Source organism: Trachypithecus francoisi, unplaced genomic scaffold (assembly GCF_009764315.1).
Source record: "Trachypithecus francoisi isolate TF-2019V2 unplaced genomic scaffold, Tfra_2.0 Lachesis_group12, whole genome shotgun sequence".
In the NCBI taxonomy this organism is placed as follows: Eukaryota; Metazoa; Chordata; class Mammalia; order Primates; family Cercopithecidae; genus Trachypithecus; species Trachypithecus francoisi.
The window spans coordinates 4,043,611-4,058,882 of record NW_022681457.1 but is presented as its reverse complement, the minus strand read 5'-3'; the positions used below and the strand labels follow the sequence as shown (position 1 = coordinate 4,058,882).

The 15,272-nt window shown below is 53.3% G+C and overlaps 1 protein-coding gene across 2 annotated transcripts; it reads left to right on the top strand.

Annotated features, from left to right (window-relative positions):
* Positions 1–7,735: 7,735 nt before the first annotated feature.
* CA11 (carbonic anhydrase 11) lies at positions 7,736–15,227 on the top strand. 2 transcript variants are annotated; one of them, XM_033223902.1, is made up of 9 exons: positions 7,736–8,586; positions 8,675–8,749; positions 9,573–9,715; positions 12,904–13,089; positions 13,300–13,395; positions 13,562–13,634; positions 13,726–13,880; positions 14,134–14,299; positions 15,034–15,163. In XM_033223902.1, the coding sequence occupies exons 1-9, from the start codon at positions 8,520–8,522 to the stop codon at positions 15,057–15,059; spliced, it is 987 nt and encodes a 328-aa protein (XP_033079793.1). In that variant the 5' UTR covers positions 7,736–8,519; the 3' UTR covers positions 15,060–15,163. The 2 variants fall into 2 exon arrangements, with proteins under 2 accessions (XP_033079793.1, XP_033079794.1); XM_033223903.1 differs by lacking the exons at positions 7,736–8,586; positions 8,675–8,749 and adding an exon at positions 8,757–8,943 and having other exon boundaries at positions 15,034–15,227.
* Positions 15,228–15,272: the final 45 nt, after the last annotated feature.

Genomic DNA, 15,272 nt, shown 5'->3' with positions numbered 1-15,272 from the left:
TGCCGCCTCCCACTCAGGGGCTGGGGAGATGGGAGATGAAAGCATGGTGCAGAGCAGGCCCCATATGTTCCTCATGACCCAAACTTTGTTCCCAGCGCCCGAGACGAATAGGCGTGAAATCCACATCTGGGACCCACCTCCGGCCTGGTCGTTCCCTCCCGTCCTGGGCACCGAGCCCAGTCTGTTTTTGCGCTATAATGGAGGCAGCACAGGTGGCTTCCAGAGCTCCGAGGAGGCCCCCACCCACCTCATGGCATTGCCTGATGGCTTCTCGGAGGAGGGGACTCCTGAAGTATATAGAAGTCTGAGTAGGAATTTGCCCAGCAGAGAAGGGAGAAAGGGAGGCCGGTTAGAGGAAACAGTTTGGCAAAGATCCCAGGGCAAGAGGTCTGTGTGGTGAGAGAAGAGATGAGGCTGGGGACTGGGGGTGGTCCGGGTATATGGGGTCTCTCAGGCCAGGCTGAGGACCTGGGCTTTTTTTCCCCCAGGGCACTGGGGAGCCATGGGAGGTCTGTGAGCAGGGGAGGGGCAGAATCAGCTTTCTCTGAGAGACACACCGTGTTAAAACAGAGTGACACGGGCAATCGTCATCATCACTGAGGTGGCTCAGCTCACTGGGAGAGCCCAGAGAGTACCCCAAACCCAGCCTGCAGGTAAGAAAACTTCTTTGAGGTGAATCTTCAAGGACATTAGAAGAATCTGGTCATGACAAGAAAGGCTGAGGAGGGAGACTCTGTCCAGAGGTACAGGGGAGCTGTGGGAGAGGCAGTCCACTCTGAATATAACACAGCCACTCAGGGGCCGGGCATGGTGGCTCTCACCTGGAATCCCAGCACTTTGGGAGACCAAGGTGGGAGGATTGCTCGAGGCCAGGAGTTCAAGACCAGTCCAGGCAGCATAGCGAGACCTCTATCGCTACAAAAAAATTAAAAATGACTAGTGTGTTGGCCTGGCGCGGTGGCTAACACCTGTAATCCTAGCACCTTGGGAGGCCGAGGCTGGGGGATCACCTGAGGTTGGGAGTTCAAGACCAGCCTGACCAACATGGAGAAGTCCTGTCTCTACTAAAAATACAAAATCAGCTGGGCGTGGTGGCGCATGTCTGTAATCTCAGCTGCTCGGGAGGCTGAGGCAGGAGAATCGGCTTGAACCCAGGAGGTGGAGGTTGCAGTGCTGGGATTACAAGCATGAGCCACCGTGCCCGGGGGCCACAGTCCCTATGTTTTTATTTCATTCACTCACTTATTAATTCATTCAACATACTCTCCTGTGGTTTCCCTGGAAAATTCTGACACCCTGACCTGAGTCAAACTAAGGACTTGCCTAGTCTGGGAGGGTGGGGTAGGAGAGAGACCTGGGTACAATGAGATTTGGTATGATATTCAACAATGGAGGCAGCGCAGGGCACTGTGGGAGCCTAGAAGAAGCACCTGGACATGCCTTGGCGTTTAGGGAAGACGTCCTGGAGGAGGCAAGGCCCTCCATGGGCACTGCAGAAAATCGAAGTGTCACCCAGGCACATGGGAACTGGCAGACTCTCCAGGGAAAGACATCATGAGCATGGTTTCATTCAGTAATGCCTGAGTTCTCTCCTGAGGACCCCTGTACACCGGGCTGTGTGTGCAGTGAGGCTGGGGACTCAGAGATGGGCCAGGCTTGGGCCCTCTGGTGGAACGCATGGGGACACAGTCCCTTTCTAATGAGAGGTATGCTCTCATGGAGGTAGCACAGGGCATTGTAAATATTCACAGCAAGCACTGACCCAGCCTGGGGGGTCAAGGAGGGCTTCCTGGAGGAGGAAAGCCCTACATTTTAGGTAGACTCTGCTCTTCCTGCGGTATCAGTCAGCCTTTCACTTTCTGTATAGCTCTAGTTCCTTCATCGCCTCTGCCTCTGTCGGGTTCCATATCTCTCTTTCTTTCTTTTTAAATATTACTAAATAAAAATAGAGATGGAGTTTCACCATGTTGCCCAGGCTGGTCTCAAACTCCTGAGCCCAAGCAGTCCGCCTGCCTCAGCCTCCGAAAGTGCTGGGATTGCAGGTGTGTGCCGCTGTGCCCAGCCAGATTCCAGGTCTTATTTTAGTGACAGGTTGGCTGTCACTAAAAATTACCACAAACATGGTGGGTTATCACAACAGAAATTCATTGTCTCACAGCTCTAGAGGTCAGACGTCCAAAATGAAGGTGTTGGCAAAGCCATACTCGCTCCGCAGACTCCAGGGGCGAATGTTTCATGCCTCTTCCAGCTCCTGGTGGCTCCTGGCATTCCTTGGCTTGTAGTTGCCTCATTCCAGCCTCTGCCTCCGTCTTCACATGGCCTTCTCCCAATCTCACTATGGCTTTTTTAATCTTATAAGGACACTTGTCATTGGATTTAGGGTCTACCCAGATAATGCAGGGTGATTGCATCTCAAGATCCTTAACTTTTTTTTTTTTTTTTTTGGAGATAGTGTCTTGCTCTGTTGCCCAGGCTGGAGTACAATGCTGTGATCTTGGCTCACTGCAGCCTCGACCTCCTGAGCTCAAGTCATCCTTTCACCTCAGCCTCTCAAGTAGCTGGGACTACAAGTGTGCATTGCCATGCCTGACTAGGTTTTTAAATTTTTTGCAGAGGCTGGGCACGGTGGCTCACACCTGTAATCCCAACATTTTGGGAGACTGAGGTGGAAGGATCATGAGGTCAGGAGTTTGAGACCAGACTGGCCAACATAGTGAAACCCTGTCTCTACTAAAAATACAAAAAGTTAGCCAGGCTTGGTGGTGGGCTCCTGTAATCCCAGCTACTTGGGAGGCTGAGGCAGGAGAATCGCTTGAACCCGGGAGGCAGAGGTTGCAGTGAGCTGAGACCTCACCACTGCACTCCAGTCTGGGTAATGGTGCGAGACTCTGTCTCAAAAAAAAAAAAAAAATTATTTATTTATTTATTTTTATTTATTTATTTATATTTTATTTATTTATTTTTTTGAGACAGAGTCTCGCTCTGTCGCCCGGGCTGGAGTGCAGTGGCTGGATCTCAGCTCGCTGCAAGCTCCGTCTCCCGGGTTCACGCCATTCTCCTGCCTCAGCCTCCCGAGTAGCTGGAACAACAGGCGCCCGCCACCTGGCCCAGCTAGTTTTTTGTATTTTTTTTTAGTAGAGACAGGGTTTCACCGTGTTAGCCAGGATGGTCTCGATCTCCTGACCTCGTGATCCGCCCATCTCGGCCTCCCAAAGTGCTGGGATTACAGGCTTCAGCCACCGCGCCCAGCCTATTTATTTACTTATTTTTTTTTTGCAGAGATGGGGTCTCATTGTGTTGTCCAGGCTGGTCTCAAACTCCTGGGCTCAAGTGATCCTCCTGCCTCGGCTTCCCAAAGCACTGGAATTACAGATATAAGCCGCTGCACCCGGCCCCTCCCAAGTCTTTAAGGGTCTATTTCTCTCCACAACTCTGTGTCTCTCTCCCTCTCCCCACCTATGGTGGTTTGAAAATTAGTCCCCAAATTCTCTGATACTTTTCCTTTCAAGAGCAGATGATTTTTTTTTTTTTTTCGAGACAGGGTTTTGTTCTGTCGCCCAGGCTGGAGTGCAATGGCTCCATCTCAGCTCACTGCAACCTCTCCCTCCCAGGTTCAAGCAATTCTCCTGCCTCAGCTTCCTGAGTAGCTGGGATTACAGACGCACGCCTCCACACCTGGCTAATTTTTGTATTTTTAATAGAGACGAGGTTTCACCATGTTGGCCAGGCTGCTCTTGAACTCCTGACCTGAAGTGATCTGCCCTGCCTCGGCCTCCCAAAGTGCTGGGATTACAGGCGTGAGCCACCACACCCAGCCCAAGAGCAGAGGATCCTAACGTCTTTCCTTTTCAGTGTAGGCTAGATCTAGTGACTCATTTCTGATGCATGGAATAAAAGGTGTGTGACTTTGGGAGACTAGGTCATAAAAGACTCCAGGTGACTGCAGCCCTGTCCAGCAGCTTCACTGAGGGACCCAGAGCTGCCCAATGAAGCCATTCCCACATGCCTGGCCCTCAGGAACTGTGAATACAATAAATGTCGTTTTGAACCACTGAGTTTTAGGGTAATTTTTCACATAGCAACAGATTTTTGTTTTGTTTTGTTTTGCTGTTTTTGAGACAGTCTCACACTGTCGCCCAGGCTGGAGGGCAGTGTTGGATCTCAGCTCACTGCAACTTCCACTTCCTGAGTCAAGTGATTCTCGTGCCTCATGCTCCCGAGCAGCTGGGACTACAGGCACGCGCCACCACACCCGGCTAATTTTGTTTTTTTGTTTTTTTGTTTTTTTGAGACAGAGTCTCGCTCTGTTGCCCAGGCTGGAGTGCAGTGGTGCAATCTCGGCTCACTGCAACATCTGCCTCCCGGGTTCAAGAGATTCTCCTGCCTCAGCCTCCTGAGTAGCCAGGATTACAGGTGTACGCCACCACGCCCAGCTAATTTTTATATTTTTAGTAGAGACACGTTTCACCATGTTGGTGAGGCTGGTCTCAAAATCCCGACCTTGTGATCCGCCCACCTCGGCCTCCCAAAGTGCTGAGATTACAGGCATGAACCATTGTGCCCGGCCTGATTTTTGTAGTTTTGATAAGACGGGGTTTCACCACGTTGGCCAGGCTGGTCTAGAACTCCTGACCTCAAGTGACCTGCCTTCCTCGGCCTCCCAAAGTGCTGGAATTACAGGCGTGAGCCGCCATTCCCCAACTATTTTTTTCTTTTTCATAAAAAATAGAGACAAGGTCTTACTATGTTGCCCAGGCTGGTCTCAAACTCCTGATCTCAAGTGATCCTCCCTCCTCAGCCTCCCAAAGTGCTGGAATTACAGGCAAGAACCACCAAGCCTGGCCAGCAACAAATTATTAGTATGTACCTTTCCTTCTTGTGTTCTTTCTTTGTGTCTCTCTCCATCCCTGACTCTCTCTGGGTGTCTCTCTCCATCTCTAGGTCTTTGAACGTCCATCCCAAGGTCTTTGAACGTCCATCCCAATTCGCTCTCTCTGAATGCCTCTGTCTTTCTGATTCCTTTCTAGTCTGTCCCATCATGTCATTTGCTCTGTTTCTGGTCCTCTCTCCCTCTATCTGGGTCTCTCTGTCTCTGTCCATCTGTTCCTCTCTGTTGATGTCTCTTTCTCTGCACGAGTGTCTCTATTTATAGATGTGTGTGTGCCTGTTCCCAGGTCTGTGTCTCTAGCTGTGTGTTTCTTTCTTTTTTCGTTTCCTTTTTATTTTTTGAAATGGAGTCTCACTCTGTCACCCAGGCTGGAGTGCACTGTCAGGATCTCAGCTCACTGCAGCCTCCCTGCCTGTTTCAAGCCATTCTCCTGTCTCAGCCTCGTGAGTAGCCGGGATTATAGGTGTGTGTCACCACGCCCGGCTAAGCTCACTACAACCTCTGCTTCTCGGGTTCAAGTGATTCTCCTGCCTCAGACTCCTGAGTAGTTGGGATTACAGGCACCTGCCACCATGCCCAGCTAATTTTTGTATTTTTTATTAGAAACTGGGTTGCACCATGTTGGTCAGGCTGGTCTCGAACTCCTGACCTCAGGTGATCCACCCACCTCGACCACCCAAAGTGCTGGGATTACAGGCGTGAGCCACCGTGCCCGGCTAATTTTTTATGTATTTAGTAGAGATGGCGTTTGGCAGTGTTGGCCAGGCTGGTCTCAAACTCCTAGCCTCAAGTGATCAGCCCACCTTGGCCTCCCAGAGTGCTGGGATTACAGGCGTGAGCCACCGCGCCCGGTCTGTCTCTCCCTCTCTTTGTGTCTCTCTCCACCTGTTCTGATGTATGTGTATCTCTTTCTATGTCTCTCTGTCTCGTTAATGTTTGGTGTCAGGCTGGGCAAGGTGGCTCATACCTGTAATCCCAGCACTTTGTGAGGCCAAGGCAGGAGGATTCCTTGAGCCCAGAGGTTCCAGACCAGCCTGGGCATCATAGCAAGACTACATCTCTACAAAAAATAATTTTAAAAAATTAGTCTGGCATGGTGGCACGTGCCTGTAGTCCCAGCTACTTGGGAGTCTGAGGTGGAAGGAGTGTTTAAGCCCAGGAGGTCGAGGCTGGATCAAGCCGTGATCGCACCACTGCTCTCCAGCCCGGGTGACATTGCAAGACCTGTCTCAAAAAAGAAAAGAAGGCCGGGCGTGGTGGCTCAAGCCTGTAATCCCAGCATTTTGGGAGGCTGAGACGGGCGGATCACGAGGTCAGGAGATCGAGACCATCCTGGCTAACACGGTGAAACCCCGTCTCTAGTAAAAAAATACAAAAACTAGCTGGGCGAGGTGGCGGGCGCCTGTAGTCCCAGCTACTCCGGAGGCTGAGGCAGGAGAATGGTGGGAACCTGGGAGGCGGACCTTGCAGTGAGCTGAGATCCGGCCACTGCACTCCAGCCTGGGCAACAGAGCCAGACTCTGTCTCAGAAAAAAAGAAAAGAAAAGAAAAGAAGACATTGAGGGCCGGGCGCGGTGGCTCAAGCCTGTAATCCCAGCACTTTGGGAGGCCGAGACGGGCGGATCACGAGGTCAGGAGATCGAGACCATCCTGGCTAACACGGTGAAACCCCGTCTCTACTAAAAAAATACAAAAACTAGCCAGGCGAGGTGGCGGGCGCCTGTAGTCCCAGCTACTTGGGAGGCTGAGGCAGGAGAATGGCGTAAACCCGGGAGGTGGAGCTTGCAGTGAGCTGAGATCCGGCCACTGCACTCCAGTCCCGGCGACAAAGCGAGACTCCGCCTCAAAAAAAAAAAAAAAAAAAAAAAAAAGAAGACATTGAGCAGTTTCACTATCATTAGACGGGGTGAAAAATAACAAATAATAACAACAATAATATGTGGTGGCTCTGAGGCTGGGTGTGGTTGTTCATGCCTGTAATCTCAATGCTTTGGGAGGGCCGAGGTAGGAGGATCCTTTGAGGACAGGAATTTGAGACCAGCCTGAGCAACATAGCATGACTGCATCTCTTCCTCCCAAATACAAACATTTGGTGTCTCTCTCTGTCTTTGGATGGTTCTTTCTCTCTCTTTCTGTCTCTCCCCACCCCACCTGCTGCCTGGTCTCTGAGTTTCTGAGTCTGTCTGTCTCTAAGTGTGTGTCTCTATGTCTCCATGTCTGTCTCGCTTTGTCTCTGTGTCTCCTTTTCTGCCAGTATCTGTATCTCTCTCATTCATTCCTTCCCCTTCCCGCTCCACCCCCTTCTCCCCCTCCGCCTCCTCCCCCTCCGCCTTCTCCCCCTCCTCCTCCTCCTACTCCTCTTCCACCTCCTCCTCCTCTTCCACCTCCTCCTCCTTTCCCTCCTCCTCCCTCCTGCCTGGCGGTTTGTTCTTGCCTCTCTAACCCTCTGTCCCTCCGCCCTTCCTCTCCGTATCCATCTCAGGCTCCCCTCCCCTCCCCAGCCTCCGCAGCTATGGGTCCTCACCTCCAGCTCTCCGCCTCTGCCCTCCCGGCTCCTCCTCTCTTCCTCTCTCTCCCTCACCAGGTCTCTGCCTCCCCCTCCCGGCGAGCAGCGCTCACTGCACTCCAGGCTCCCAGGGGGATCCCCTGGCCCCGTTCTGGCCCCGTTAAGGCAGCCCCAGGCAGAGGACCCAGTGGAGCCCTGGGGCGAGGAAGGGGGACTGCGGGCTCTGGGGCGGCTCCAACCTGGGTCCCCGCGAGCAGGAGGACCCCGCATCTGCCAAGGCCGGCGGCCCCTGGCATGGAGACTTCCGAAGCCTCTCCCAGCTCCACCTTAAGCGCCCCCCTTCCCCTTCCTGCGGAGGATGGGAACAGCCAGCTCGCGGCCCCAGGTGTCCCGGCCACCCCCGCCCGCGTGGCCCCAGAGCCGCTGGAAACCGAGGACAAGCCCCCTACCTCCTTCCGAATCCTGCCCCTTTCGCACCCCCCACCCCCAGCCAACCCGAGGAGTGTTTGCTGCTGTGAGATCGCCTGCTCCCCACACCCAACAACAAAATTAAATAACACCACGGGAGAGAAGAGAGGGAGGGGGAGGAGGGAGGAAGGGACGAGAGAGAAGAGAGACTGAAACTGGGAGAAGAGGCAGGAGAGGAGGAGGTGGGGAGAGCACGAAGCTGGAGGCCGACACAGAGAGAGGGCGGGAGGAGGTGAAGAAGGAGAGAGGGGAGAAGGAGGAGGAGGAGATGCTGGATGGAGACCTGGAGTTAGGTGGCTTGGGAGAGCTTAATGAAAAGAGAACGGAGAGGGGGTGTGGGTTAGGAACCAAGAGGTAGCCCTGGGGGCAGCAGAAGGCTGAGAGGGGTAGGAAGATCAGGAGCTAGAGAAAGACTCGAGGGTTCCGGGAAAAGAGGAGAGGAAAGAGGAAAGGCACAGAGAGACGGGGGAGAAGAGTGGGTTTGAAGGGGAGGGGTCTCAGTCCCTGGCTGCTCTGGCATTTGGGGAACTGGGACTCCCTGTGGGGAGGAGAGGAAAGCTGGAAGTCCTGGAGGGACAGGGTCCCAGAAGGAGGGGACAGAGGAGCTGAGGGGGGGGGAAGGGCGTTGGGCAGGGGTCCCTCGGAGGCCTCCTGGGGATGGGGGCTGCAGCTCGTCTGAGCGCCCCTCGAGCGCTGGTACTCTGGGCTGCACTGGGGGCAGCAGGTAAGACCTGGGGTTCCCGGCAGGAGCCCCCGAGGGAGGTTGGAGGTGGGGGTGCCAAGGAGAGGGATTCAGGCTGCTCTCTTCTCAGCTCACATCGGACCAGCACCTGACCCCGAGGACTGGTGGAGCTACAAGGATAATCTCCAGGGAAACTTCGTGCCAGGTGCCGCCAAGGCGGGGACCCAGGAGTCCGGCCCTCCCGGCGCCTCCTTCTTCAGACTCAGGAACCTGGGTTCCCAGCTCCCTCCTCCCCTCAGGACAAGGAGTCCCAGCCCCCTCCTCTGTCCCTCAGGAGTCGGGCCAGCCTCTGAACCCCAGGGGCTCACCATGGGACATTATACATGCGCATTTCAAGTAGTGAGTGGGAGTGAGTGGAAGGAAAGTGTGGGGGTGGAGATTATGTGCGTGTTTGCCGGGAGAGGAAGGTTCTGGCTCCCGCTAGGAACCGGAGGCTGGGTGGCCCCGTCGCCCACCTTGTCCAGCCCTCTCTTGCAGCTTCTCTCCCCAACACATTAATAATAATCCAGCTGTGGGACAAGAGAGATAAAAAAAGAACTACAACTCCCATAGGGCTCTGGGGTAGATAGGCAGCAGAGGGGTAGGCTGGTAGCCCTGGGGCCTGCTGGGAGTTGTAGTTCCATGTACGATGGCTTGATGGGTTGGATCGGCTAGGCACGGTGGCTCACGCCTGTAATCCCAGCACTTTAGGAGGCCGAGGTGGGTGGATTACCTGAGGTCCAGAGTTCAAGACCAGCCTGGCCATTTTAGCGAAACCCGTCTCTACTAGGAAACTATTCCAAGATTCTTCTAGGACCCAGGATTCTGGATCCGAGCCCAGTCCTCCCTCAGACCCAGGAGTCCAGGTCCCTAGCCCTTCCTCCCCTGGGATCTGGGAGTCCAGAGCACAGCCCACTCAGCAGATGCCAGCCCTGGGATCCAGTCTCTATTTCTGACTCCTTGTCCTCCTACTCCGACCCCACCCCCAGGGCCTCCTTTCTGGGGCCTGGTGAATGCAGCGTGGAGTCTGTGTGCGGTGGGGAAGCGGCAGAGCCCCGTGGATGTGGAGCTGAAGAGGGTTCTTTATGACCCCTTTCTGCCCCCATTAAGGCTCAGCACTGGAGGAGAGAAGGTAAGGGGCTTGGAGGGAGGAGCTATCGAATCCACTGGGGATGGGCATGAGTAGAGACTGGGGAATGGGGTGCTGAGGTAAGAGAGTAGCCTTGGGGGAGGAGGGGACACCCAGTGGGTGAAGGCTGCTTACACTGTAAAATGGATCACCCATTCTTCCCTTCCCAACCATGGCCCCCTGGTCTCCCCATCTCTGCAGAAGCAATTAAAAGTAGAACATTTCCTGTGCCAGGCAGATTTAAAAGCTTGATGAGCCTCTAATCTCATAACCACCCCACAAAATGGGTACAATTATTATTATTATTATTTTGAGATGGAGTTTTGCTCTTGTTGCCCAGGCTGGAGTGCAATGGTGTGATCTTGGCTCACCGCAACCTCCGCCTCCCGGGTTCAAGCAATTCTTCTGCCTCAGCCTCCCAAGTAGCTGGGATTACAGGCATGCACCACCACGCCCAGCTAATTTTTTGTATTTTTAGTAGAGATGGAGTTTCTCCATGTTGGTCAGGCTGGTCTTGAACTCCTGACCTCAGGTGATCCATCTGCCTTGGCCTCCCAAAGTGCTGGGATTACAGGCATGAGCCACCATGTCCAGCCAAAATGGGTACAGTTATTAACCTTATTATATACATGCAGAAACTGACGCACAGAGGTTGAGTTACTTGCCTAGGATCACACAGAGAGCCAGCACTGGCATTCAAACCAGGCAGTGTAGCATGAATGGTGGGACCTGCTTTCCAATACTATGCTGGGAACCATACTTTTTTTTTTTGGAATTGGGATCTCACTCTGTGGCCCAGGCTGGAGTGCAGTGGCCCAATCACAGCTCACTGTAACCTCAAATTCCTGGGCCCAAGTGATCTTCCTACCTCAACCTCAAAAGTAGCTAGGACATGCCCGGGTGTGGTGGCTCATGCCTGTAACCCCAGCACTTCGGGAGGCCGAGGTGGGCAGATCACGAGGTTAGGATTTTGAGACTAGCCTGGCCAACATGGTGAAATGCTGTCTCTACTAAAAATACAAAAATTAGCCGGGTGTGGTGGCATGTGCCTGTAGTCCCAGCTACTGGAGAGGCTGAGGCAGGAGAATCGCTTCAACCCGGGAGGCAGAGGTTGCAGTGAGCCGACATCCTGCCACTGGACTCCAGCTTGGGCGACAGAACAAGACTCCGTCTCAGAAAAAAAGAAAGAGGGAGAGACAGAGAGACAGAGAGAGAGGGAAAAAAAAGAAGGAAAAAGGAAGGAAGGAAGGACAGAGAGAAAGAAAGAAAAGAGAGAAAGAGAAAGATGAAAGGAAAGAAGGAGAAAGAAAGAAAAGAAGAAAAGAAAAGAAAAAAGAAGCCAGGACTACAGGCGTATGCCAGTATGCCTGGCTAACTATTTAAGTTTGTTGTAGATGTGGGGTCTCACTATGTTGTCCAGGCTTATCTTGAACTCCTGGGCTCAAGCGATCCTCCTGCCTTGGTTTCCCAAGGTGCTGGAATTACAGCCGTGATCCACCATGCCTGGCCAATACCATTTCTTATAAGAACCAGGATTACCTTTCATTTAGCTGCCCCAGCCAAAAGCCTTAAAGCCATTTCCCATCCCATCCTCTCTCCCTCACATCCATTTCCAATCCATGTTCTTTCTAGCCTTGCTACTAAATATTATTTAAATCTTTTCACCTATCACGTCCTCTACTGCCCCCAGTCTCATGCAGGCACCATAATCTCTCACCCAGACTGGTGGCGTAGCCTCCTCACTGGCCTGCCTCTGTACTCCCTGCAATCCATTCTCCGCCCCACAGCTAGAGAGATGTTTAAAACACAAATGAGATCATATCACTCCTGCTCACAATCCTCCTATTAGGATATATAATAATAGCAAACATTTACATAGCACTTACTATATGTTTGGCACTCTGGCAAATGTGTTATATATATGCAGTTTATTTATTTGTTTATTTTTATTTATTTATTTGAGTTGGAGTCCCGTTCTGTTGCCCAGGCTGGAGTGTAGTGGCATGATCTCGGCTCACTGCAACCTCCACCTCCTGGGTTCGAGCAGTTGTCCTGCTTCAGCCTCCCAAGTAGCTGGGACTACAGGCACATGCCACCACACCCGGCTAACTTTTGTATTTTTAGTACAGACAGGGCTTCACCATGTTGGCCAGGATGGTTTTGATCTCTTGACCTTGTGATCCACCCGCCTCAGCCTCCCAAAGTGCTGGGATGACAGGTGCGAGCTACTGCACCTGGCTAATCTTTTTATTTTTAGTAAAGATGGGGTTTTACCATGTTGGTCAGGATGGTCTTGATCTCTTGACCTCGTGATCTGCCCACCTTGGCCTCCCAAAGTGTTGGGATTACAGGCGTGAGCCACTGTGCCCAGCCTATTTATTTATTTATTTATTTATTTATTTTTGTTGTTGTTGTTGTTTCTTTTTGGAATGCCCTTCTCTCTGTTCTTTTGCAAGTCACCTCTGCTTATCCTTCGGGTCCCCATTAAAATGTCACCTTTGGCCAGGTGCAGTTGTTCATGCCTATAATTCCAGTGTTTTTTGGAGGCTAAGGCAGGATGATGACTTGAGCCCAGGAATTTAAGACTAGCCTGGCCAACACGGTGAAAACCCATCTCTACTAAAAATACAAAAATTAGCTGGGTGTGGTGGCACACGCCTGTAGTCCCAGTTATTCGGGAGCCTGAGGGAGGAGAATCATTTGAACCCAGGAGTCAGAGGTTGCAGTGAGCCAAGATCCTGCCACTATACTCCAGCCTCGGCAACAGAGCAAGATTCTATTTAAAAAAAAAAAAAAAAAAAAAAGGACCGGGCGCGGTGGCTCACGCGTGTCTGTAATCCTAGCCCTTTGGAAGGCTGACGCGGGTGGATCACCTGAGATCGGGAGTTTGAGACCAGTCTGACCAACATGGAGAAACCCTGTCTCTACTAAAAATACAAAATTACCCGGGCATGGTGGCGCATGCCTGTAATCCCAGCTACTCGGGAGGCTGAGGCAGGAGAATCGCTTGAACCCAGGAGGCAGATGTTGCAGTGAGCCCAGATCGTACCATTGCACTCCAGCCTGGGCAACAAGAGCGAGACTCCGCTTCACAAAAAAAAAAGACTGTTGTAATCAGAAAATGTAAGCATGGGAAACGGGAAAGAAAAGATCTCTCCCTGCCCCAGTGACAGCTCCTGCCTCTCCCACAGCTCCGGGGAACCTTGTACAACACCGGCCGACACGTCTCCTTCCTGCCTGCACCCCGACCTGTGGTCAATGTGTCTGGGGGTCCCCTCCTTTATAGCCACCGACTCAGTGAACTGCGGCTGCTGTTTGGAGCTCGCGACGGAGCCGGCTCGGAACATCAGATCAACCACCAGGGCTTCTCTGCTGAGGTAGTGACCACTGATTGTTTACCGGCGACCCTCCACCCTGAGTCACCCCAGTTCCTCCCACCTCACCCTGGTAGTGCCTCACCCCATCCTCCTCCACAGAACTGGCCTCCCACTCTAAGCACTAATCCTCAGCCTGATTCGGGCCCCCAAAGCTGGGTCATCCTCTCCTCCCCTTCTGCTGGGGGACCCCATGCTCTGTGCTACCCCCAGGTGCAGCTCATTCACTTCAACCAGGAACTCTATGGGAATTTCAGCGCTGCCTCCCGAAGCCCCAATGGCCTGGCCATTCTCAGCCTCTTTGTCAACGTGAGCGTAGGCGAGATTCCGAGGGAGGGAGCACTTGGGTGCCTGGAACCCGGGGTCTGAGGGAAGAGGGGTGCTGGGAGGCCCAGACTCCTGAGTCCTGGGGGAGGAGACGGTTGAGGGCTTGGACTTCTGGGCTCCTGTGTCCTCACCTTGTACCCCCACACAGGTGGCCGGTAGCTCTAACCCATTCCTCAGTCGCCTCCTTAACCGCGACACCATCACCCGCATCTCCTACAAGAGTAAGTCTCCGGCGTGCTGGAGCCAGTGGTCACACACGAGGGGGTGTTCAAGAGTGCCGCCCCTCCTTACTCTGGTCTGATATTCCTGCAGATGACGCCTACTTTCTTCAAGACCTGAGCCTGGAGCTCCTGTTCCCTGAGTCCTTCGGCTTTATCACCTATCAGGGCTCTCTCAGCACCCCGCCCTGCTCCGAGACTGTCACCTGGATCCTCATCGACCGGGCCCTCAATATCACCTCCCTCCAGGTGACCCTCTGTCCGCACCGCCCTTCCTAGGCCTGGGTACTCCACTCACTGGCCTGGGTATCCCCTTGTTCACCTGCCCTCCCTCTCCTCATAGACTGAATTTAAGGAGGTAAGAAGGTCAGACCACCCTTGGGGGCGGGGTGGGGCTGAGAACAGGCCCCGCCCACCTGCTCCCAGGGGCGGGATTTCCCGCGTGACGTCACCAAGACCGTTCACTATTCACTCCCAGTTTCCCACCCTCCTTCCATGGCAGATGCACTCCCTGAGACTCCTGAGCCAGAATCCTCCATCCCAGATCTTCCAGAGCCTCAGCGGTAATGGCCGGCCCCTGCAGCCCTTGGCCCACAGGGCACTGAGGGGCAACAGGGACCCCCGGCACCCCGAGAGGCGCTGCCGAGGCCCTAACTACCGCCTGCATGGTATGGTCCAGTCTGCACCCGCTCTATGTCTTGGGCTAACCCGCTTATATGTGTCTCCCCTTGGTGTCTCCATGTGATTCAGTCCCATCCCCCTTCCTGCGTCTGCATGGTGTAGCCTCCTGAGCTGTCTCTTTTTCTCTCTCTCCCTACATATCAACGTGGTACAGTCCACCTCCCAGCCCTAGGTCATTGCTGTCCCACGATTTGTCTTTCCTCTTCACTGCTTTGTAACTTGGTCTATAACCCTTGACCCCTGCCTTCCTATGGTCCGATTACCTACTGTTCTGTTCTTCCTATTACTGTGAATTTCCAAAATGGTACAATTTGGATCCTCTCTCCGTTTCCAAGTCGTACTACTCTACGCTGTTCCACAATCTTATGCTCCTTTCCCCCTTACTGAGAATCTACAAGGTACAACCCCTTCCCTCCACCTACTGCTTCCCTGTGGTTCAGCCCAGGGATCTCACCCCCCGGCTTCGCAACATGGTACAGTCAACACCCCCCATAAAGACCTTCAAGTAGTTCAGCCTAATGCTGAATCTGGACATCCCGATTCCCCCCTCCTGTTGGCTTCTTGTGGTTCAGCCCAGTGTTTCTCGACCTGGTACATTCCGGTTCCCCGCTCGCAGACTTCCGATGGTAGAGCCCTGCGCGGCCCAGCCCACGCCCCCTGCACGCCCCCTGCCCCTTCCATCCTAAACTGACGTCCCTTGCCGTTGTCCTCTATCTTACAGTGGATGGTGCCCCCCATGGCCGCTGAGACTCCCCTTCGAGGATTGCACCCGCCCGTCCTAAGCCTCCCCACACGGCGAGGGGAGTTACTCCTAAAACAAAGCTATTAAAGGGGCAGAACACTTCTTGTTTCTCAGTGGTCTGATTCTAGGCGCGGTGGGGAAACATTTGGGTATTAAAGAACAGACTTCTTCCGGAAACCAATCTTCCTCTTTCTAAGCCTCCGCTACTCGGCTTTTTT

Bases quoted from the DNA above. Each gene is read 5' to 3' on its own strand.
- CA11 (XM_033223902.1), top strand. From the start codon at position 8,520: ATGGGGGCTGCAGCTCGTCTGAGCGCCCCTCGAGCGCTGGTACTCTGG. The intron at 8,750-9,572 runs GTGCCGCCAAGG...CCCCACCCCCAG, and splicing joins CCAGGGAAACTTCGTGCCAG to GGCCTCCTTTCTGGGGCCTG. The intron at 14,300-15,033 runs GTATGGTCCAGT...TCTATCTTACAG, and splicing joins CCCTAACTACCGCCTGCATG to TGGATGGTGCCCCCCATGGC.